Raw genomic sequence first — 23,504 nt, 5'->3', positions numbered from 1 at the left:
TCACTGAGGGGAGACAGGAGCACTGGGGGTAAGGATAGTGCAGGGGAAGACACAGCAGCTCTCAGTGACCTGTACCCAGCGTATGGGGGAGCAGACAGTGTCACTGAGGGGAGACAGGAGCACTGGGGGTAAGGATAGTGCAGGGGAAGACACAGCAGCTCTCAGTGACCTGTACCCAGCGTATGGGGGAGCAGCCAGTGTCACTGAGGGGAGACAGGAGCACTGGGGGTAAGGATAGTGCAGGGGAAGACACAGCAGCTCTCAGTGACCCTGTACCCAGTGTATGGAGGAGCAGCCAGTGTCACTGAGGGGAGACAGGAGCACTGGGGGCAAGGATAGTGCAGGGGTAGACACAGCAGCTCTCAGTGACTCTGTACCCAGCGTATGGAGGAGCAGCCAGTGTCACTGAGGGGAGACAGGAGCACTGGGTGTAAGGACAGTGCAGGGGAAGACACAGCAGCTCTCAGTGACTCTGTACCCAGCGTATGGGGGAGCAGCCAGTGTCACTGAGGGGAGACAGGAGCACTGGGGGTAAGGATAGTGCAGGGGAAGACACAGCAGCTCTCAGTGACCTGTACCCAGCGTATGGGGGAGCAGCCAGTGTCACTGAGGGGAGACAGGAGCACTGGGGGTAAGGATAGTGCAGGGGAAGACACAGCAGCTCTCAGTGACCTGTACCCAGCGTATGGGGGAGCAGCCAGTGTCACTGAGGGGAGACAGGAGCACTGGGGGTAAGGATAGTGCAGGGGAAGACACAGCAGCTCTCAGTGACCCTGTACCCAGTGTATGGAGGAGCAGCCAGTGTCACTGAGGGGAGACAGGAGCACTGGGGGCAAGGATAGTGCAGGGGTAGACACAGCAGCTCTCAGTGACTCTGTACCCAGCGTATGGAGGAGCAGCCAGTGTCACTGAGGGGAGACAGGAGCACTGGGTGTAAGGACAGTGCAGGGGAAGACACAGCAGCTCTCAGTGACTCTGTACCCAGCGTATGGGGGAGCAGCCAGTGTCACTGAGGGGAGACAGGAGCACTGGGGGTAAGGATAGTGCAGGGGAAGACACAGCAGCTCTCAGTGACCTGTACCCAGCGTATGGGGGAGCAGCCAGTGTCACTGAGGGGAGACAGGAGCACTGGGGGTAAGGATAGTGCAGGGGAAGACACAGCAGCTCTCAGTGACCTGTACCCAGCGTATGGGGGAGCAGCCAGTGTCACTGAGGGGAGACAGGAGCACTGGGGGTAAGGATAGTGCAGGGGATGACACAGCAGCTCTCATTGACCCTGTACCCAGCGTATGGGGGAGCAGCCAGTGTCACTGAGAGGAGACAGGAGCACTGGGGGTAATTATAGAGCAGGGGAAGACACAGCAGCTCTCAGTGACCCTGTACCCAGCGTATGGGGGAGCAGCCAGTGTCACTGAGGGGGAGACAGGAGCACTGGGGGTAAGGATAGTGCAGGGGAAGGCACAGCAGCTCTCAGTGACCTGTACCCAGCGTATGGGGGAGCAGCCAGTGTCACTGAGGGGAGACAGGAGCACTGGGGGTAAGGATAGTGCAGGGGAAGGCACAGCAGCTCTCAGTGACCTGTACCCAGCGTATGGGGGAGCAGCCAGTGTCACTGAGGGGAGACAGGAGCACTGGGGGTAAGGATAGTGCAGTGGATGGCACAGCAGCTCTCAGTGACCTGTACCCAGCGTATGGAAGAGCAGCCAGTGTCACTGAGGGGAGACAGTAGCACTGGGGGTAAGGATAGTGCAGGGGAAGGCACAGCAGCTCTCGTTGACCTGTACCCAGCGTATGGGGGAGCAGCCAGTGTCACTGAGGGGAGACAGGAGCTCTGGGGGTAAGGATAGTGCAGGGGATGACACAGCAGCTCTCAGTGACCTGTACCCAGCGTATGGAGGAGCAGCCAGTGTCACTGAGGGGAGACAGGAGCACTGGGGGTAAGGATAGTGCAGGGGAAGACACAGCAGCTCTCAGTGACCTGTACCCAGTGTATGGGGGAGCAGCCAGTGTCACTGAGGGGAGACAGGAGCACTGGGGGTAAGGATAGTGCAGGGGATGACACAGCAGCTCTCAGTGACCCTGTACCCAGCGTATGGGGGAGCAGCCAGTGTCACTGAGGGGAGACAGGAGCACTGGGGGTAAGGATAGTGCAGGGGAAGACACAGCAGCTCTCAGTGACCTGTACCCAGCGTATGGGGGAGCAGCCAGTGTCACTGAGGGGAGATAGGAGCACTGGGGGTAAGGATAGTGCAGGGGAAGACACAGCAGCTCTCAGTGACCCTGTACCCAGCGTATGGGGGAGCAGCCAGTGTCACTGAGGGGAGATAGGAGCACTGGGGGTAAGGATAGTGCAGGGGAAGACACAGCAGCTCTCAGTGACCCTGTACCCAGCGTATGAGGGAGCAGCCAGTGTCACTGAGGGGGAGACAGGAGCACTGGGGGTAAGGATAGTGCAGGGGAAGACACAGCAGCTCTCAGTGACTCTGTACCCAGCGTATGGGGGAGCAGCCAGTGTCACTGAGGAGAGACAGGAGCACTTTGGGTAAGGATAGTGCAGGGGAAGGCACAGCAGCTCTCAGTGACCTGTACCCAGCGTATGGAGGAGCAGCCAGTGTCACTGAGGGGAGACAGGAGCACTGGGGGTAAGGATAGTGCAGGGGAAGGCACAGCAGCTCTCAGTGACCCTGTACCCAGCGTATGGGGGAGCAGCCAGTGTCACTGAGGAGAGACAGGAGCACTTTGGGTAAGGATAGTGCAGGGGAAGGCACAGCAGCTCTCAGTGACCTGTACCCAGCGTATGGAGGAGCAGCCAGTGTCACTGAGGGGAGACAGGAGCACTGGGGGTAAGGATAGTGCAGGGGAAGGCACAGCAGCTCTCAGTGACCTGTACCCAGCGTATGGAGGAGCAGCCAGTGTCACTGAGGGGAGACAGGAGCACTGGGGGTAAGGATAGTGCAGGGGAAGGCACAGCAGCTCTCAGTGACCTGTACCCAGCGTATGGGGGAGCAGCCAGTGTTACTGAGGGGAGACAGGAGCACTGGGGGTAAGGATAGTGCACGGGAAGACACAGCAGCTCTCAGTGACTCTGTACCCAGCGTATGGGGGAGCAGCCAGTGTCACTGAGGGGAGACAGAAGCACTGGGGGTAAGGATAGTGCAGGGGAAGGCACAGCAGCTCTCAGTGACCTGTACCCAGCGTATGGGGGAGCAGCCAGTGTCACTGAGGGGAGATAGGAGCACTGGGGGTAAGGATAGTGCAGGGGAAGACACAGCAGCTCTCAGTGACCTGTACCCAGCGTATGGGGGAGCAGCCAGTGTCACTGAGGGGAGACAGGAGCACTGGGGGTAAGGATAGTGCAGGGGAAGGCACAGCAGCTCTCAGTGACCTGTACCCAGCGTATGGGGGAGCAGCCAGTGTCACTGAGGGGAGATAGGAGCACTGGGGGTAAGGATAGTGCAGGGGAAGACACAGCAGCTCTCAGTGACCTGTACCCAGCGTATGGGGGAGCAGCCAGTGTCACTGAGGGGAGACAGGAGCACTGGGGGTAAGAATAGTGCAGGGGATGACACAGCAGCTCTCATTGACCCTGTACCCAGCGTATGGGGGAGCAGCCAGTGTCACTGAGAGGAGACAGGAGCACTGGGGGTAAGGATAGAGCAGGGGAAGACACAGCAGCTCTCAGTGACCCTGTACCCAGCGTATGGGGGAGCAGCCAGTGTCACTGAGGGGAGATAGGAGCACTGGGGGTAAGGATAGTGCAGGGGAAGACACAGCAGCTCTCAGTGACCCTGTACCCAGCGTATGGGGGAGCAGCCAGTGTCACTGAGGGGGAGACAGGAGCACTGGGGGTAAGGATAGTGCAGGGGAAGACACAGCAGCTCTCAGTGACCTGTACCCAGCATATGGGGGAGCAGCCAGTGTCACTGAGGAGAGACAGGAGCACTGGGGGTAAGGATAGTGCAGGGGAAGACACAGCAGCTCTCAGTGACCTGTACCCAGCGTATGGGGGCGCAGCCAGTGTCACTGAGAGGAGACAGGAGCACTGGGGGTAAGGATAGTGCAGGGGAAGACACAGCAGCTCTCAGTGACCTGTACCCAGCGTATGGGGGAGCAGCCAGTGTCACAGAGGGGAGACAGGAGCACTGGGGGTAAGGATAGTGCAGGGGAAGACACAGCAGCTCTCAGTGACCTGTACCCAGCGTATGGGGGAGCAGCCAGTGTCACTGAGGGGAGACAGGAGTACTGGGGGTAAGGATAGTGCAGGGGAAGACACAGCAGCTCTCAGTGACCTGTACCCAGCGTATGGGGGAACAGCCAGTGTCACTGAGGGGAGACAGGAGCACTGGGGGTAAGGATAGTGCAGGGGAAGGCACAGCAGCTCTCTGACTCTGTACCCAGCTTATGGGGGAGCAGACAGTGTTACTGAGGGGAGATAGGAGCACTGGGGGTAAGGATAGTGCAGGGGAAGACACAACAGCTCTCAGTGACTCTGTACCCAGCGTATGGGGGAGCAGCCAGTGTCACTGAGGGGAGACAGGAGCACTGGGGGTAAGGATAGTGCAGGGGAAGACACAGCAGCTCTCAGTGACTCTGTACCCAGCGTATGGGGGAGCAGCCAGTGTCACTGAGGGGAGACAGGAGCACTGGTGGTAAGGATAGAGCAGGGGAAGACACAGCAGCTCTCAGTGACCTGTACCCAGCGTATGGAGGAGCAGCCAGTGTCACTGAGGGGAGACAGGAGCACTCGGGGTAAGGATAGTGCAGGGAAAGACACAGCAGCTCTCAGTGACCCTGTACCCAGTGTATGGGGGAGCAGCCAGTGTCACTGAGGGGAGACAGGAGCACTGGGGGTAAGGATAGTGCAGGGGAAGGCACAGCAGCTCTCTGACTCTGTACCCAGCGTATGGGGGAGCAGCCAGTGTTACTGAGGGGAGATAGGAGCACTGGGGGTAAGGATAGTGCAGGGGAAGACACAACAGCTCTCAGTGACTCTGTACCCAGCGTATGGGGGAGCAGCCAGTGTCACTGAGGGGAGACAGGAGCACTGGGGGTAAGGATAGTGCAGGGGAAGACACAGCAGCTCTCAGTGACTCTGTACCCAGTGTATGGGGGAGCAGCCAGTGTCACTGAGGGGAGACAGGAGCACTGGGGGTAAGGATAGTGCAGGGGAAGGCACAGCAGCTCTCAGTGACCCTGTACCCAGCGTATGGGGGAGCAGCCAGTGTCACTGAGGGGAGACAGGAGCACTGGGGGTAAGGATAGTGCAGGGGAAGACACAGCAGCTCTCAGTGACCCTGTACCCAGCGTATGGGGGAGCAGCCAGTGTCACTGAGGGGAGACAGGAGCACTGGGGGTAAGGATAGTGCAGGGGAAGACACAGCAGCTCTCAGTGACCCTGTACCCAGCGTATGGGGGAGCAGCCAGTGTCACTGAGGGGAGAGAGGAGCACTGGGGGTAAGGATAGTGCAGGGGAAGGCACAGCAGATCTCAGTGACCCTGTACCCAGCGTATGGGGGAGCAGCCAGTGTCACTGAGGAGAGACAGGAGCACTGGGAGTAAGGATAGTGCAGGGGAAGACACAGCAGCTCTCAGTGACCCTGTACCCAGCGTATGGGGGAGCAGCCAGTGTCACAGAGGGGAGAGAGGAGCACTGGGGGTAAGGATAGTGCAGGGGAAGGCACAGCAGCTCTCTGACTCTGTACCCAGCGTATGGAGGAGCAGCCAGTGTCACTGAGAGGAGACAGGAGCACTGGGGGTAAGGATAGTGCAGGGGAAGACACAGCAGCTCTCAGTGACCTGTACCCAGCATATGGGGGAGCAGCCAGTGTCACTGAGGGGAGACAGGAGTACTGGGGGTAAGGATAGTGCAGGGGAAGACACAGCAGCTCTCAGTGACCTGTACCCAGCGTATGGGGGAGCAGCCAGTGTCACTGAGGGGAGAGAGGAGCACTGGGGGTAAGGATAGTGCAGGGGAAGGCACAGCAGCTCTCTGACTCTGTACCCAGCGTATGGGGGAGCAGCCAGTGTCACTGAGGGGAGACAGGAGCACTGGGGGTAAGGATAGTGCAGGGGAAGACACAGCAGCTCTCAGTGACCTGTACCCAGCGTATGGGGGAACAGCCAGTGTCACTGAGGGGAGACAGGAGCACTGGGGGTAAGGATAGTGCAGGGGAAGGCACAGCAGCTCTCTGACTCTGTACCCAGCGTATGGGGGAGCAGACAGTGTTACTGAGGGGAGATAGGAGCACTGGGGGTAAGGATAGTGCAGGGGAAGACACAACAGCTCTTAGTGACTCTGTACCCAGCGTATGGGGGAGCAGCCAGTGTCACTGAGGGGAGACAGGAGCACTGGGGGTAAGGATAGTACAGGGGAAGGCACAGCAGCTCTCAGTGACCCTGTACCCAGCGTATGGAGGAGCAGCCAGTGTCACTGAGGGGAGACAGGAGCACTGGGGGTAAGGATAGAGCAGGGGAAGACACAGCAGCTCTCAGTGACCTGTACCCAGCGTATGGAGGAGCAGCCAGTGTCACTGAGGGGAGACAGGAGCACTGGGGGTAAGGATAGTGCAGGGAAAGACACAGCAGCTCTCAGTGACCCTGTACCCAGTGTATGGGGGAGCAGCCAGTGTCACTGAGGGGAGACAGGAGCACTGGGGGTAAGGATAGTGCAGGGGAAGGCACAGCAGCTCTCTGACTCTGTACCCAGCGTATGGGGGAGCAGCCAGTGTTACTGAGGGGAGATAGGAGCACTGGGGGTAAGGATAGTGCAGGGGAAGACACAACAGCTCTCAGTGACTCTGTACCCAGCGTATGGGGGAGCAGCCAGTGTCACTGAGGGGAGACAGGAGCACTGGGGGTAAGGATAGTGCAGGGGAAGACACAGCAGCTCTCAGTGACCCTGTACCCAGCGTATGGGGGAGCAGCCAGTGTCACTGAGGGGAGACAGGAGCACTGGGGGTAAGGATAGTGCAGGGGAAGGCACAGCAGCTCTCAGTGACCCTGTACCCAGCGTATGGGGGAGCAGCCAGTGTCACTGAGGGGAGACAGGAGCACTGGGGGTAAGGATAGTGCAGGGGAAGACACAGCAGCTCTCAGTGACCTGTACCCAGCGTATGGGGGAGCAGCCAGTGTCACTGAGGGGAGACAGGAGCACTGGGGGTAAGAATAGTGCAGGGGAAGACACAGCAGCTCTCAGTGACCTGTACCCAGTGTATGGGGGAGCAGCCAGTGTCACTGAGGGGAGACAGGAGCACTGGGGGTAAGGATAGTGCAGGGGATGACACAGCAGCTCTCAGTGACCCTGTACCCAGCGTATGGGGGAGCAGCCAGTGTCACTGAGGGGAGACAGGAGCACTGGGGGTAAGGATAGTGCAGGGGAAGACACAGCAGCTCTCAGTGACCTGTACCCAGCGTATGGGGGAGCAGCCAGTGTCACTGAGGGGAGATAGGAGCACTGGGGGTAAGGATAGTGCAGGGGAAGACACAGCAGCTCTCAGTGACCCTGTACCCAGCGTATGGGGGAGCAGCCAGTGTCACTGAGGGGAGACAGGAGCACTGGGGGTAAGGATAGTGCAGGGGAAGACACAGCAGCTCTCAGTGACCTGTACCCAGCGTATGGGGGAGCAGCCAGTGTCACTGAGGGGAGATAGGAGCACTGGGGGTAAGGATAGTGCAGGGGAAGACACAGCAGCTCTCAGTGACCCTGTACCCAGCGTATGAGGGAGCAGCCAGTGTCACTGAGGGGGAGACAGGAGCACTGGGGGTAAGGATAGTGCAGGGGAAGACACAGCAGCTCTCAGTGACTCTGTACCCAGCGTATGGGGGAGCAGCCAGTGTCACTGAGGAGAGACAGGAGCACTTTGGGTAAGGATAGTGCAGGGGAAGGCACAGCAGCTCTCAGTGACCTGTACCCAGCGTATGGAGGAGCAGCCAGTGTCACTGAGGGGAGACAGGAGCACTGGGGGTAAGGATAGTGCAGGGGAAGGCACAGCAGCTCTCAGTGACTCTGTACCCAGCGTATGGGGGAGCAGCCAGTGTCACTGAGGAGAGACAGGAGCACTTTGGGTAAGGATAGTGCAGGGGAAGGCACAGCAGCTCTCAGTGACCTGTACCCAGCGTATGGAGGAGCAGCCAGTGTCACTGAGGGGAGACAGGAGCACTGGGGGTAAGGATAGTGCAGGGGAATGCACAGCAGCTCTCAGTGACCTGTACCCAGCGTATGGAGGAGCAGCCAGTGTCACTGAGGGGAGACAGGAGCACTGGGGGTAAGGATAGTGCAGGGGAAGGCACAGCAGCTCTCAGTGACCTGTACCCAGCGTATGGGGGAGCAGCCAGTGTTACTGAGGGGAGACAGGAGCACTGGGGGTAAGGATAGTGCAGGGGAAGACACAGCAGCTCTCAGTGACTCTGTACCCAGCGTATGGGGGAGCAGCCAGTGTCACTGAGGGGAGACAGAAGCACTGGGGGTAAGGATAGTGCAGGGGAAGGCACAGCAGCTCTCAGTGACCTGTACCCAGTGTATGGGGGAGCAGCCAGTGTCACTGAGGGGAGACAGGAGCACTGGGGGTAAGTATAGTGCAAGGGAGGACACAGCAGCTCTCAGTGACCTGTACCCAGCGTATGGGGGAGCAGCCAGTGTCACTGAGGGGAGACAGGAGCACTGGGGGTAAGGATAGTGCAGGGGAAGACACAGCAGCTCTCAGTGACCTGTACTCAGTGTATGGGGGAGCAGCCAGTGTCACTAAGGGGAGACAGGAGCACTGGGGGTATGGATAGTGCAGGGGAAGGCACAGCAGCTCTCAGTGACCTGTACCCAGCGTATGGGGGAGCAGCCAGTGTCACTGAGGGGAGACAGGAGCACTGGGGGTAAGGATAGTGCAGGGGAAGACACAGCAGCTCTCAGTAACCCTGTACCCAGCGTATGGGGGAGCAGCCAGTGTCACTGAGGGGAGACAGGAGCACTGGGGGTAAGGATAGTGCAGGGGAAGACACAGCAGCTCTCAGTGACCTGTACCCAGCGTATGGGGGAGCAGCCAGTGTCACTGAGGGGAGACAGGAGCACTGGGGGTAAGGATAGTGCAGGGGAAGACACAGCAGCTCTCAGTGACCTGTACCCAGTGTATGGAGGAGCAGCCAGTGTCACTGAGGGGAGACAGGAACACTGGGGGTAAGGATAGTGCAGGGGAAGACACAGAAGCTCTCAGTGACCTGTACCCAGCGTATGGGGGAACAGCCAGCGTCACCGAGGGGAGACAGGAGCATTGGGGGTAAGGATAGTGCAGGGGAAGACACAGCAGCTCTCAGTGACTCTGTACCCAGCGTATGGGGGAGCAGCCAGTGTCACTGAGGGGAGACAGGAGCACTGGGGGTAAGGATAGTGCAGGGGAAGGCACAGCAGCTCCCAGTGACTCTGTACCCAGCGTATGGGGGAGCAGCCAGTGTCACTGAGAGGAGATAGGTGCACTGGGGGTAAGGATAGTGCAGGGGAAGACACAGCAGCTCTCAGTGACCCTGTACCCAGCGTATGGGGGAGCAGCCAGTGTCACTGAGGGGAGACAGGAGCACTGGGGGTAAGGATAGTGCAGGGGAAGACACAGCAGCTCTCAGTGACCCTGTACCCAGCGTATGGGGGAGCAGCCAGTGTCACTGAGGGGAGACAGGAGCACTGGGGGTAAGGATAGTGCAGGGGAAGGCACAGCAGCTCCCAGTGACTCTGTACCCAGCGTATGGGGGAGCAGCCAGTGTCACTGAGAGGAGACAGGAGCACTGGGGGTAAGGATAGTGCAGGGGAAGACACAGCAGCTCTCAGTGACCCTGTACCCAGCGTATGGGGGAGCAGCTAGTGTCACTGAGGGGAGACAGGAGCACTGGGGGTAAGGATAGTGCAGGGGAAGGCACAGCAGCTCTCAGTGACTCTGTACCCAGCGTATGGAGGAGCAGCCAGTGTCACTGAGGGGAGACAGGAGCACTGGGGGTAAGGGTAGTGCAGGGTAAGACACAGCAGCTTTCAGTGACCTGTACCCATCGTATGGGGGAACAGCCAGTGTCACTGAGGGGAGACAGGAGCACTGGGGGTAAGGATAGTGCAGGGGAAGGCACAGCAGCTCTCAGTGACCCTGTACCCAGCGTATGGGGGAGCAGCCAGTGTCACTGAGGGGAGACAGGAGCACTGGGGGTAAGGATAGTGCAGGGGAAGACACAGCAGCTCTCAGTGACCTGTACCCAGCGTATGGAGGAGCAGCCAGTGTCACTGATGGGAAACAGGAGCACTGGGGGTAAGGATAGTGCAGGGGAAGACACAGCAGCTCTCAGTGACCTGTACCCAGCGTATGGGGGAGCAGCCAGTATCACTGAGGGGAGACAGGAGCACTGGGGGTAAGTATAGTGCAGGAGAAGACACAGCAGCTCTCAGTGACCTGTACCCAGTGTATGGGGGAGCAGCCAGTGTCACTGAGGAGACAGGAGCACTGGGGGTAAGGATAGTGCAGGGGAAGACACAGCAGCTCTCAGTGACCTGTACCCAGCGTATGGGGGAGCAGCCAGTGTTACTGAGGAGACAGGAGCACTGGGGGTAAGGATAGTGCAGGGGAAGGCACAGCAGCTCTCAGTGACCTGTACCCAGCGTATGGGGGAACAGCCACTGTCACTGAGGGGAGACAGGAGCACTGGGGGTAAGGATAGTGCAGGGGAAGACACAGCAGCTCTCAGTGACCTGTACCCAGCGTATGGTGGAGCAGCCAGTGTCACTGAGGGGAGACAGGAGCACTGGGAGTAAGGATAGTGCAGGGGAAGACACAGCAGCTCTCAGTGACCTGTACCCAGCGTATGGGGGAGCAGCCAGTGTCACTGAGGGGAGACAGGAGCACTGGGGGTAAGGATAGTGCAGGGGAAGACACAGCAGCTCTCAGTAACCCTTTACCCAGCGTATGGGGGAGCAGCCAGTGTCACTGAGGGGAGACAGGAGCACTGGGGGTAAGGATAGTGCAGGGGAAGACACAGCAGCTCTCAGTGACCTGTACCCAGCGTATGGGGGAGCAGCCAGTGTCACTGAGGGGAGACAGGAGCACTGGGGGTAAGGATAGTGCAGGGGAAGACACAGCAGCTCTCAGTGACCTGTACCCAGTGTATGGAGGAGCAGCCAGTGTCACTGAGGGGAGACAGGAACACTGGGGGTAAGGATAGTGCAGGGGAAGACACAGCAGCTCTCAGTGACCTGTACCCAGCGTATGGGGGAACAGCCAGTGTCACTGAGGGGAGACAGGAGCACTGGGGGTAAGGATAGTGCAGGGGAAGGCACAGCAGCTCTCAGTGACTCTGTACGCAGCGTATGGGGGAGCAGCCAGTGTCACTAAGGGGAGACAGGAGCACTGGGGGTAAGGATAGTGCAGGGGAAGGCACAGCAGCTCTCAGTGACTCTGTACGCAGCGTATGGGGGAACAGCCAGTGTCACTGAGGGGAGACAGGAGCACTGGGGGTAAGGATAGTGCAGGGGAAGACACAGCAGCTCTCAGTGACCTGTACCCAGCGTATGGGGGAGCAGCCAGTGTCACTGAGGGGAGACAGGAGCACTGGGGGTAAGGATAGTGCAGGGGAAGACACAGCAGCTCTCAGTGACCCTGTACCCAGCATATGGAGGAGCAGCCAGTGTCACTGAGGGGAGACAGGAGCACTGGGGGTAAGGATAGTGCAGGGAAAGACACAGCAGCTCTCAGTGACCTGTACCCAGCGTATGGAGGAGCAGCCAGTGTCACTGAGGGGAGACAGGAGCACTGGGGGTAAGGATAGTGCAGGAAAAGACACAGCAGCTCTCAGTGACCTGTACTCAGTGTATGGGGGAGCAGCCAGTGTCACTGAGGGGAGACAGGAGCACTGGGGGTAAGGATAGTGCAGGGGAAGACACAGCAGCTCTCAGTGACTCTGTACCCAGCGTATGGGGGAGCAGCCAGTGTCACTTAGGGGAGACAGGAGCACTGGGGGTAAGGATAGTGCAGGGGAAGACACAGCAGCTCTCAGTGACTCTGTACCCAGCGTATGGGGGAGCAGCCAGTGTCACTGAGGGGAGACAGGAGCACTGGGGGTAAGGATAGTGCAGGGGAAGACACAGCAGCTCTCAGTGACCTGTACCCAGCGTATGGGGGAGCAGACAGTGTCACTGAGGGGAGACAGGAGCACTGGGGGTAAGGATAGTGCAGGGGAAGACACAGCAGCTCTCAGTGACCCTGTACCCAGCGTATGGGGGAGCAGCCAGTGTCACTGAGGGGAGACAGGAGCACTGGGGGTAAGGATAGTGCAGGGGAAGGCACAGCAGCTCCCAGTGACTCTGTACCCAGCGTATGGGGGAGCAGCCAGTGTCACTGAGAGGAGACAGGAGCACTGGGGGTAAGGATAGTGCAGGGGAAGACACAGCAGCTCTCAGTGACCCTGTACCCAGCGTATGGGGGAGCAGCTAGTGTCACTGAGGGGAGACAGGAGCACTGGGGGTAAGGATAGTGCAGGGGAAGGCACAGCAGCTCTCAGTGACTCTGTACCCAGCGTATGGAGGAGCAGCCAGTGTCACTGAGGGGAGACAGGAGCACTGGGGGTAAGGGTAGTGCAGGGTAAGACACAGCAGCTTTCAGTGACCTGTACCCATCGTATGGGGGAACAGCCAGTGTCACTGAGGGGAGACAGGAGCACTGGGGGTAAGGATAGTGCAGGGGAAGGCACAGCAGCTCTCAGTGACCCTGTACCCAGCGTATGGGGGAGCAGCCAGTGTCACTGAGGGGAGACAGGAGCACTGGGGGTAAGGATAGTGCAGGGGAAGACACAGCAGCTCTCAGTGACCTGTACCCAGCGTATGGAGGAGCAGCCAGTGTCACTGATGGGAAACAGGAGCACTGGGGGTAAGGATAGTGCAGGGGAAGACACAGCAGCTCTCAGTGACCTGTACCCAGCGTATGGGGGAGCAGCCAGTGTCACTGAGGGGAGACAGGAGCACTGGGGGTAAGTATAGTGCAGGAGAAGACACAGCAGCTCTCAGTGACCTGTACCCAGTGTATGGGGGAGCAGCCAGTGTCACTGAGGAGACAGGAGCACTGGGGGTAAGGATAGTGCAGGGGAAGACACAGCAGCTCTCAGTGACCTGTACCCAGCGTATGGGGGAGCAGCCAGTGTTACTGAGGAGACAGGAGCACTGGGGGTAAGGATAGTGCAGGGGAAGGCACAGCAGCTCTCAGTGACCTGTACCCAGCGTATGGGGGAACAGCCACTGTCACTGAGGGGAGACAGGAGCACTGGGGGTAAGGATAGTGCAGGGGAAGACACAGCAGCTCTCAGTGACCTGTACCCAGCGTATGGTGGAGCAGCCAGTGTCACTGAGGGGAGACAGGAGCACTGGGAGTAAGGATAGTGCAGGGGAAGACACAGCAGCTCTCAGTGACCTGTACCCAGCGTATGGGGGAGCAGCCAGTGTCACTGAGGGGAGACAGGAGCACTGGGGGTAAGGATAGTGCAGGGGAAGACACAGCAGCTCTCAGTAACCCTTTACCCAGCATATGGGGGAGCAGCCAGTGTCACTGAGGGGAGACAGGAGCACTGGGGGTAAGGATAGTGCAGGGGAAGACACAGCAGCTCTCAGTGACCTGTACCCAGCGTATGGGGGAGCAGCCAGTGTCACTGAGGGGAGACAGGAGCACTGGGGGTAAGGATAGTGCAGGGGAAGACACAGCAGCTCTCAGTGACCTGTACCCAGTGTATGGAGGAGCAGCCAGTGTCACTGAGGGGAGACAGGAACACTGGGGGTAAGGATAGTGCAGGGGAAGACACAGCAGCTCTCAGTGACCTGTACCCAGCGTATGGGGGAACAGCCAGTGTCACTGAGGGGAGACAGGAGCACTGGGGGTAAGGATAGTGCAGGGGAAGGCACAGCAGCTCTCAGTGACTCTGTACGCAGCGTATGGGGGAGCAGCCAGTGTCACTAAGGGGAGACAGGAGCACTGGGGGTAAGGATAGTGCAGGGGAAGGCACAGCAGCTCTCAGTGACTCTGTACGCAGCGTATGGGGGAACAGCCAGTGTCACTGAGGGGAGACAGGAGCACTGGGGGTAAGGATAGTGCAGGGGAAGACACAGCAGCTCTCAGTGACCTGTACCCAGCGTATGGGGGAGCAGCCAGTGTCACTGAGGGGAGACAGGAGCACTGGGGGTAAGGATAGTGCAGGGGAAGACACAGCAGCTCTCAGTGACCCTGTACCCAGCATATGGAGGAGCAGCCAGTGTCACTGAGGGGAGACAGGAGCACTGGGGGTAAGGATAGTGCAGGGAAAGACACAGCAGCTCTCAGTGACCTGTACCCAGCGTATGGAGGAGCAGCCAGTGTCACTGAGGGGAGACAGGAGCACTGGGGGTAAGGATAGTGCAGGAAAAGACACAGCAGCTCTCAGTGACCTGTACTCAGTGTATGGGGGAGCAGCCAGTGTCACTGAGGGGAGACAGGAGCACTGGGGGTAAGGATAGTGCAGGGGAAGACACAGCAGCTCTCAGTGACTCTGTACCCAGCGTATGGGGGAGCAGCCAGTGTCACTTAGGGGAGACAGGAGCACTGGGGGTAAGGATAGTGCAGGGGAAGACACAGCAGCTCTCAGTGACTCTGTACCCAGCGTATGGGGGAGCAGCCAGTGTCACTGAGGGGAGACAGGAGCACTGGGGGTAAGGATAGTGCAGGGGAAGACACAGCAGCTCTCAGTGACCTGTACCCAGCGTATGGGGGAGCAGACAGTGTCACTGAGGGGAGACAGGAGCACTGGGGGTAAGGATAGTGCAGGGGAAGACACAGCAGCTCTCAGTGACCTGTACCCAGCGTATGGGGGAGCAGCCAGTGTCACTGAGGGGAGACAGGAGCACTGGGGGTAAGGATAGTGCAGGGGAAGACACAGCAGCTCTCAGTGACCCTGTACCCAGTGTATGGAGGAGCAGCCAGTGTCACTGAGGGGAGACAGGAGCACTGGGGGCAAGGATAGTGCAGGGGTAGACACAGCAGCTCTCAGTGACTCTGTACCCAGCGTATGGAGGAGCAGCCAGTGTCACTGAGGGGAGACAGGAGCACTGGGTGTAAGGACAGTGCAGGGGAAGACACAGCAGCTCTCAGTGACTCTGTACCCAGCGTATGGGGGAGCAGCCAGTGTCACTGAGGGGAGACAGGAGCACTGGGGGTAAGGATAGTGCAGGGGAAGACACAGCAGCTCTCAGTGACCTGTACCCAGCGTATGGGGGAGCAGCCAGTGTCACTGAGGGGAGACAGGAGCACTGGGGGTAAGGATAGTGCAGGGGAAGACACAGCAGCTCTCAGTGACCTGTACCCAGCGTATGGGGGAGCAGCCAGTGTCACTGAGGGGAGACAGGAGCACTGGGGGTAAGGATAGTGCAGGGGATGACACAGCAGCTCTCATTGACCCTGTACCCAGCGTATGGGGGAGCAGCCAGTGTCACTGAGAGGAGACAGGAGCACTGGGGGTAATTATAGAGCAGGGGAAGACACAGCAGCTCTCAGTGACCCTGTACCCAGCGTATGGGGGAGCAGCCAGTGTCACTGAGGGGGAGACAGGAGCACTGGGGGTAAGGATAGTGCAGGGGAAGGCACAGCAGCTCTCAGTGACCTGTACCCAGCGTATGGGGGAGCAGCCAGTGTCACTGAGGGGAGACAGGAGCACTGGGGGTAAGGATAGTGCAGGGGAAGGCACAGCAGCTCTCAGTGACCTGTACCCAGCGTATGGGGGAGCAGCCAGTGTCACTGAGGGGAGACAGGAGCACTGGGGGTAAGGATAGTGCAGTGGATGGCACAGCAGCTCTCAGTGACCTGTACCCAGCGTATGGAAGAGCAGCCAGTGTCACTGAGGGGAGACAGTAGCACTGGGGGTAAGGATAGTGCAGGGGAAGGCACAGCAGCTCTCGTTGACCTGTACCCAGCGTATGGGGGAGCAGCCAGTGTCACTGAGGGGGGAGACAGGAGCTCTGGGGGTAAGGATAGTGCAGGGGATGACACAGCAGCTCTCAGTGACCTGTACCCAGCGTATGGAGGAGCAGCCAGTGTCACTGAGGGGAGACAGGAGCACTGGGGGTAAGGATAGTGCAGGGGAAGACACAGCAGCTCTCAGTGACCTGTACCCAGTGTATGGGGGAGCAGCCAGTGTCACTGAGGGGAGACAGGAGCACTGGGGGTAAGGATAGTGCAGGGGATGACACAGCAGCTCTCAGTGACCCTGTACCCAGCGTATGGGGGAGCAGCCAGTGTCACTGAGGGGCGACAGGAGCACTGGGGGTAAGGATAGTGCAGGGGAAGACACAGCAGCTCTCAGTGACCTGTACCCAGCGTATGGGGGAGCAGCCAGTGTCACTGAGGGGAGATAGGAGCACTGGGGGTAAGGATAGTGCAGGGGAAGACACAGCAGCTCTCAGTGACCCTGTACCCAGCGTATGGGGGAGCAGCCAGTGTCACTGAGGGGAGATAGGAGCACTGGGGGTAAGGATAGTGCAGGGGAAGACACAGCAGCTCTCAGTGACCCTGTACCCAGCGTATGAGGGAGCAGCCAGTGTCACTGAGGGGGAGACAGGAGCACTGGGGGTAAGGATAGTGCAGGGGAAGACACAGCAGCTCTCAGTGACTCTGTACCCAGCGTATGGGGGAGCAGCCAGTGTCACTGAGGAGAGACAGGAGCACTTTGGGTAAGGATAGTGCAGGGGAAGGCACAGCAGCTCTCAGTGACCTGTACCCAGCGTATGGAGGAGCAGCCAGTGTCACTGAGGGGAGACAGGAGCACTGGGGGTAAGGATAGTGCAGGGGAAGGCACAGCAGCTCTCAGTGACCCTGTACCCAGCGTATGGGGGAGCAGCCAGTGTCACTGAGGAGAGACAGGAGCACTTTGGGTAAGGATAGTGCAGGGGAAGGCACAGCAGCTCTCAGTGACCTGTACCCAGCGTATGGAGGAGCAGCCAGTGTCACTGAGGGGAGACAGGAGCACTGGGGGTAAGGATAGTGCAGGGGAAGGCACAGCAGCTCTCAGTGACCTGTACCCAGCGTATGGAGGAGCAGCCAGTGTCACTGAGGGGAGACAGGAGCACTGGGGGTAAGGATAGTGCAGGGGAAGGCACAGCAGCTCTCAGTGACCTGTACCCAGCGTATGGGGGAGCAGCCAGTGTTACTGAGGGGAGACAGGAGCACTGGGGGTAAGGATAGTGCACGGGAAGACACAGCAGCTCTCAGTGACTCTGTACCCAGCGTATGGGGGAGCAGCCAGTGTCACTGAGGGGAGACAGAAGCACTGGGGGTAAGGATAGTGCAGGGGAAGGCACAGCAGCTCTCAGTGACCTGTACCCAGCGTATGGGGGAGCAGCCAGTGTCACTGAGGGGAGATAGGAGCACTGGGGGTAAGGATAGTGCAGGGGAAGACACAGCAGCTCTCAGTGACCTGTACCCAGCGTATGGGGGAGCAGCCAGTGTCACTGAGGGGAGACAGGAGCACTGGGGGTAAGGATAGTGCAGGGGAAGGCACAGCAGCTCTCAGTGACCTGTACCCAGCGTATGGGGGAGCAGCCAGTGTCACTGAGGGGAGATAGGAGCACTGGGGGTAAGGATAGTGCAGGGGAAGACACAGCAGCTCTCAGTGACCTGTACCCAGCGTATGGGGGAGCAGCCAGTGTCACTGAGGGGAGACAGGAGCACTGGGGGTAAGAATAGTGCAGGGGATGACACAGCAGCTCTCATTGACCCTGTACCCAGCGTATGGGGGAGCAGCCAGTGTCACTGAGAGGAGACAGGAGCACTGGGGGTAAGGATAGAGCAGGGGAAGACACAGCAGCTCTCAGTGACCCTGTACCCAGCGTATGGGGGAGCAGCCAGTGTCACTGAGGGGAGATAGGAGCACTGGGGGTAAGGATAGTGCAGGGGAAGACACAGCAGCTCTCAGTGACCCTGTACCCAGCGTATGGGGGAGCAGCCAGTGTCACTGAGGGGGAGACAGGAGCACTGGGGGTAAGGATAGTGCAGGGGAAGACACAGCAGCTCTCAGTGACCTGTACCCAGCATATGGGGGAGCAGCCAGTGTCACTGAGGAGAGACAGGAGCACTGGGGGTAAGGATAGTGCAGGGGAAGACACAGCAGCTCTCAGTGACCTGTACCCAGCGTATGGGGGCGCAGCCAGTGTCACTGAGAGGAGACAGGAGCACTGGGGGTAAGGATAGTGCAGGGGAAGACACAGCAGCTCTCAGTGACCTGTACCCAGCGTATGGGGGAGCAGCCAGTGTCACAGAGGGGAGACAGGAGCACTGGGGGTAAGGATAGTGCAGGGGAAGACACAGCAGCTCTCAGTGACCTGTACCCAGCGTATGGGGGAGCAGCCAGTGTCACTGAGGGGAGACAGGAGTACTGGGGGTAAGGATAGTGCAGGGGAAGACACAGCAGCTCTCAGTGACCTGTACCCAGCGTATGGGGGAACAGCCAGTGTCACTGAGGGGAGACAGGAGCACTGGGGGTAAGGATAGTGCAGGGGAAGGCACAGCAGCTCTCTGACTCTGTACCCAGCTTATGGGGGAGCAGACAGTGTTACTGAGGGGAGATAGGAGCACTGGGGGTAAGGATAGTGCAGGGGAAGACACAACAGCTCTCAGTGACTCTGTACCCAGCGTATGGGGGAGCAGCCAGTGTCACTGAGGGGAGACAGGAGCACTGGGGGTAAGGATAGTGCAGGGGAAGACACAGCAGCTCTCAGTGACTCTGTACCCAGCGTATGGGGGAGCAGCCAGTGTCACTGAGGGGAGACAGGAGCACTGGGGGTAAGGATAGAGCAGGGGAAGACACAGCAGCTCTCAGTGACCTGTACCCAGCGTATGGAGGAGCAGCCAGTGTCACTGAGGGGAGACAGGAGCACTCGGGGTAAGGATAGTGCAGGGAAAGACACAGCAGCTCTCAGTGACCCTGTACCCAGTGTATGGGGGAGCAGCCAGTGTCACTGAGGGGAGACAGGAGCACTGGGGGTAAGGATAGTGCAGGGGAAGGCACAGCAGCTCTCTGACTCTGTACCCAGCGTATGGGGGAGCAGCCAGTGTTACTGAGGGGAGATAGGAGCACTGGGGGTAAGGATAGTGCAGGGGAAGACACAACAGCTCTCAGTGACTCTGTACCCAGCGTATGGGGGAGCAGCCAGTGTCACTGAGGGGAGACAGGAGCACTGGGGGTAAGGATAGTGCAGGGGAAGACACAGCAGCTCTCAGTGACTCTGTACCCAGTGTATGGGGGAGCAGCCAGTGTCACTGAGGGGAGACAGGAGCACTGGGGGTAAGGATAGTGCAGGGGAAGGCACAGCAGCTCTCAGTGACCCTGTACCCAGCGTATGGGGGAGCAGCCAGTGTCACTGAGGGGAGACAGGAGCACTGGGGGTAAGGATAGTGCAGGGGAAGACACAGCAGCTCTCAGTGACCCTGTACCCAGCGTATGGGGGAGCAGCCAGTGTCACTGAGGGGAGACAGGAGCACTGGGGGTAAGGATAGTGCAGGGGAAGACACAGCAGCTCTCAGTGACCCTGTACCCAGCGTATGGGGGAGCAGCCAGTGTCACTGAGGGGAGAGAGGAGCACTGGGGGTAAGGATAGTGCAGGGGAAGGCACAGCAGATCTCAGTGACCCTGTACCCAGCGTATGGGGGAGCAGCCAGTGTCACTGAGGAGAGACAGGAGCACTGGGAGTAAGGATAGTGCAGGGGAAGACACAGCAGCTCTCAGTGACCCTGTACCCAGCGTATGGGGGAGCAGCCAGTGTCACAGAGGGGAGAGAGGAGCACTGGGGGTAAGGATAGTGCAGGGGAAGGCACAGCAGCTCTCTGACTCTGTACCCAGCGTATGGAGGAGCAGCCAGTGTCACTGAGAGGAGACAGGAGCACTGGGGGTAAGGATAGTGCAGGGGAAGACACAGCAGCTCTCAGTGACCTGTACCCAGCATATGGGGGAGCAGCCAGTGTCACTGAGGGGAGACAGGAGTACTGGGGGTAAGGATAGTGCAGGGGAAGACACAGCAGCTCTCAGTGACCTGTACCCAGCGTATGGGGGAGCAGCCAGTGTCACTGAGGGGAGAGAGGAGCACTGGGGGTAAGGATAGTGCAGGGGAAGGCACAGCAGCTCTCTGACTCTGTACCCAGCGTATGGGGGAGCAGCCAGTGTCACTGAGGGGAGACAGGAGCACTGGGGGTAAGGATAGTGCAGGGGAAGACACAGCAGCTCTCAGTGACCTGTACCCAGCGTATGGGGGAGCAGCCAGTGTCACTGAGGGGAGACAGGAGTACTGGGGGTAAGGATAGTGCAGGGGAAGACACAGCAGCTCTCAGTGACCTGTACCCAGCGTATGGGGGAACAGCCAGTGTCACTGAGGGGAGACAGGAGCACTGGGGGTAAGGATAGTGCAGGGGAAGGCACAGCAGCTCTCTGACTCTGTACCCAGCGTATGGGGGAGCAGACAGTGTTACTGAGGGGAGATAGGAGCACTGGGGGTAAGGATAGTGCAGGGGAAGACACAACAGCTCTTAGTGACTCTGTACCCAGCGTATGGGGGAGCAGCCAGTGTCACTGAGGGGAGACAGGAGCACTGGGGGTAAGGATAGTACAGGGGAAGGCACAGCAGCTCTCAGTGACCCTGTACCCAGCGTATGGAGGAGCAGCCAGTGTCACTGAGGGGAGACAGGAGCACTGGGGGTAAGGATAGAGCAGGGGAAGACACAGCAGCTCTCAGTGACCTGTACCCAGCGTATGGAGGAGCAGCCAGTGTCACTGAGGGGAGACAGGAGCACTGGGGGTAAGGATAGTGCAGGGAAAGACACAGCAGCTCTCAGTGACCCTGTACCCAGTGTATGGGGGAGCAGCCAGTGTCACTGAGGGGAGACAGGAGCACTGGGGGTAAGGATAGTGCAGGGGAAGGCACAGCAGCTCTCTGACTCTGTACCCAGCGTATGGGGGAGCAGCCAGTGTTACTGAGGGGAGATAGGAGCACTGGGGGTAAGGATAGTGCAGGGGAAGACACAACAGCTCTCAGTGACTCTGTACCCAGCGTATGGGGGAGCAGCCAGTGTCACTGAGGGGAGACAGGAGCACTGGGGGTAAGGATAGTGCAGGGGAAGACACAGCAGCTCTCAGTGACCCTGTACCCAGCGTATGGGGGAGCAGCCAGTGTCACTGAGGGGAGACAGGAGCACTGGGGGTAAGGATAGTGCAGGGGAAGGCACAGCAGCTCTCAGTGACCCTGTACCCAGCGTATGGGGGAGCAGCCAGTGTCACTGAGGGGAGACAGGAGCACTGGGGGTAAGGATAGTGCAGGGGAAGACACAGCAGCTCTCAGTGACCCTGTACCCAGCGTATGGGGGAGCAGCCAGTGTCACTGAGGGGAGACAGGAGCACTGGGGGTAAGGATAGTGCAGGGGAAGGCACAGCAGCTCTCAGTGACCTGTACCCAGCGTATGGGGGAGCAGCCAGTGTCACTGAGGGGAGACAGGAGCGCTGGGGGTAAGTATAGTGCAGGGGAGGACACAGCAGCTCTCAGTGACCCTGTACCCAGCGTATGGGGGAGCAGCCAGTGTCACTGAGGGGAGAGAGGAGCACTGGGGGTAAGGATAGTGCAGGGGAAGGCACAGCAGATCTCAGTGACCCTGTACCCAGCGTATGGGGGAGCAGCCAGTGTCAGTGTCACTTAGGGGAGAAGGACACCTTGAACACTGGTGACTAGTCACCTTTTTTTCTATTCCCATGCTTTATAGTATTTCCTATTACTGTCCCCTTTCTTCTGCTAAGCATCTTCTACCATTCCTTACTTTCTCCATTATATGTTGAGATGTCCTTAATGTGTGATGTTCTTTTCTGTTCCAGGCCTTGCTGGAGTGGCCGCTCATGTTACATGGTCATAGTTCTGTACTGCTTCCCGATGGCGAGCGCTTGCTTCTGCTGGGTGGAGGTGGAACCTGCTTCTCTTTTGGAACACATCTGAATATGCAGCCTGTTGTTCTAGAGCTACCGTCTTCGCTTTGACACACTGCTTATTACATCACATTGTTTATGTTCTTCCAAATAATCTGGAACACTTTAAAAAATAAAATAAAAAAATCTATTGCAAATAAAATCAAGAATTATAAAATAGGAAGTAAATTGCGACACCCATGACACTGGGGAATGGAGCTGGCGTACACTGAATAAACACTCAATCCCTCTAGACAATCCATACTGAAACACAAGTAGCCTTACATTTCCTGAGGGTCCTGGTCGTATGTATGAGGCTCTATGCCTGATAATATATTCTCAGCCCTTCTGTATATCCCAGTAATGAGCCGCCTTTTATTTTTACTGAGAGAAATATTCCTACCCTTTTAGTTTTTGGGTTTTATTTGTTACAAAAAAATACAAAAATCAGACATGAATGGGGGCATGGCCTATCAGCCAAAGGAGAGATACATGTCCCATATGAGCTCCTGCCCAGCTCGGGATATGTTAGCAGATAAACACCACCCAGGGACAGCAATCGCCCTTTTTTCACCTTACACTGCTGCCCTACATTGGTGGGTAAGGTCAGCGGAGCTGGGAAGTGTTTTTTAGAGCTCCCGGAGGTTGCACCCTACCTGCCCTCCTTGAGCCGGTGACTACATTTTTGCCAGCGCCCGCTGCAGCCTTCGGGACTATTGGGATTGTGAGGAGGCAAGAGAAAGGGAGGTCAGGACTTACCTTCATGTTAAAAAAGTTATGCGTTAACCCTATGGCCCAAGTTCTGTGATCTTAAATTGAAGCTCTCAGTCTGCAGAAGTCACACACAGGAAGTCTTCAATGAGCAGACAACAGGGCAGTGTTCCTTTTAGAAAAGCCCTCCTTCCCCTCTTGAAAGACTATCAAAATGATCCACCAATCAGAAAGGATGAGATAGAACCAGCAGGGGGGATTTGTGGGTCAGGTAGTGGCTTGGGGAAAGACTGTGTGTGGGGAAGTGAGGGTACACAGCTAGACTCACTGGAGGTGGCTGGGAGAAAGACACTGTGTGTGGAGATGAGGGTGCACAGCTAGACTCACTGAAGGTTGCTGGGAGAGAGAGACTGTGTGGAAGTTAGGGTGCACAGCTAGACTCACTGAAGGTTGCTGGGAGAGAGAGACTGTGTGGAAGTGAGGGTGCACAGCTAGACTCACTGGAGGTTGCTGGGAGAGAGACTGTGTGTGGAAGTGAGGGTGCACAGCTAGACTCACTGGTGGTTGCTGGGAGAAAGAGACTGTGTGTGTGGAAGTGAGGGTGCACAGCTAGACTCACTGGTGGTTGCTGGGAGAAAGAGACTGTGTGTGGAAGTGAGGGTGCACAGCTAGACTCACTGGTGGTTGCTGGGAGAAAGAGACTGTGTGTGGAGGTGATGGGACACAGCTAGGCTCACTGGAGGTTGGAGTGTCGTCCCCTCTCAGTGTCATCAGTGACCAGCCACTCTGTGTGCCCTGCTACAGCTGTCATTACTGCCCAGGACTGGAGGAGA

At 58.3% G+C, this 23,504-nt stretch overlaps 1 protein-coding gene across 2 annotated transcripts in view; it reads left to right on the top strand.

The window, feature by feature from the left end:
* The window catches only part of LCMT2 (leucine carboxyl methyltransferase 2), an 850,582-nt gene extending 828,459 nt beyond the window's left edge, over window positions 1-22,123 (top strand). The window contains exon 15 of one of the 2 annotated variants that reach the window (XM_063950787.1): window positions 21,874-22,123. In XM_063950787.1, coding sequence (XP_063806857.1) covers window positions 21,874-22,032 — 159 coding nt within the window. In that variant the 3' untranslated portion in view covers window positions 22,033-22,123. The remainder of the gene's footprint in view (window positions 1-21,873) is intronic. The other variant, XM_063950788.1, reaches the window with a different exon arrangement.
* Window positions 22,124-23,504: the final 1,381 nt, after the last annotated feature.

Source organism: Pseudophryne corroboree, chromosome 2 (assembly GCF_028390025.1).
Source record: "Pseudophryne corroboree isolate aPseCor3 chromosome 2, aPseCor3.hap2, whole genome shotgun sequence".
Taxonomy (NCBI): Eukaryota; Metazoa; Chordata; class Amphibia; order Anura; family Myobatrachidae; genus Pseudophryne; species Pseudophryne corroboree.
Note: the sequence above shows the minus strand (reverse complement) of the source record. Positions and strands in the feature narration are given on the sequence as shown.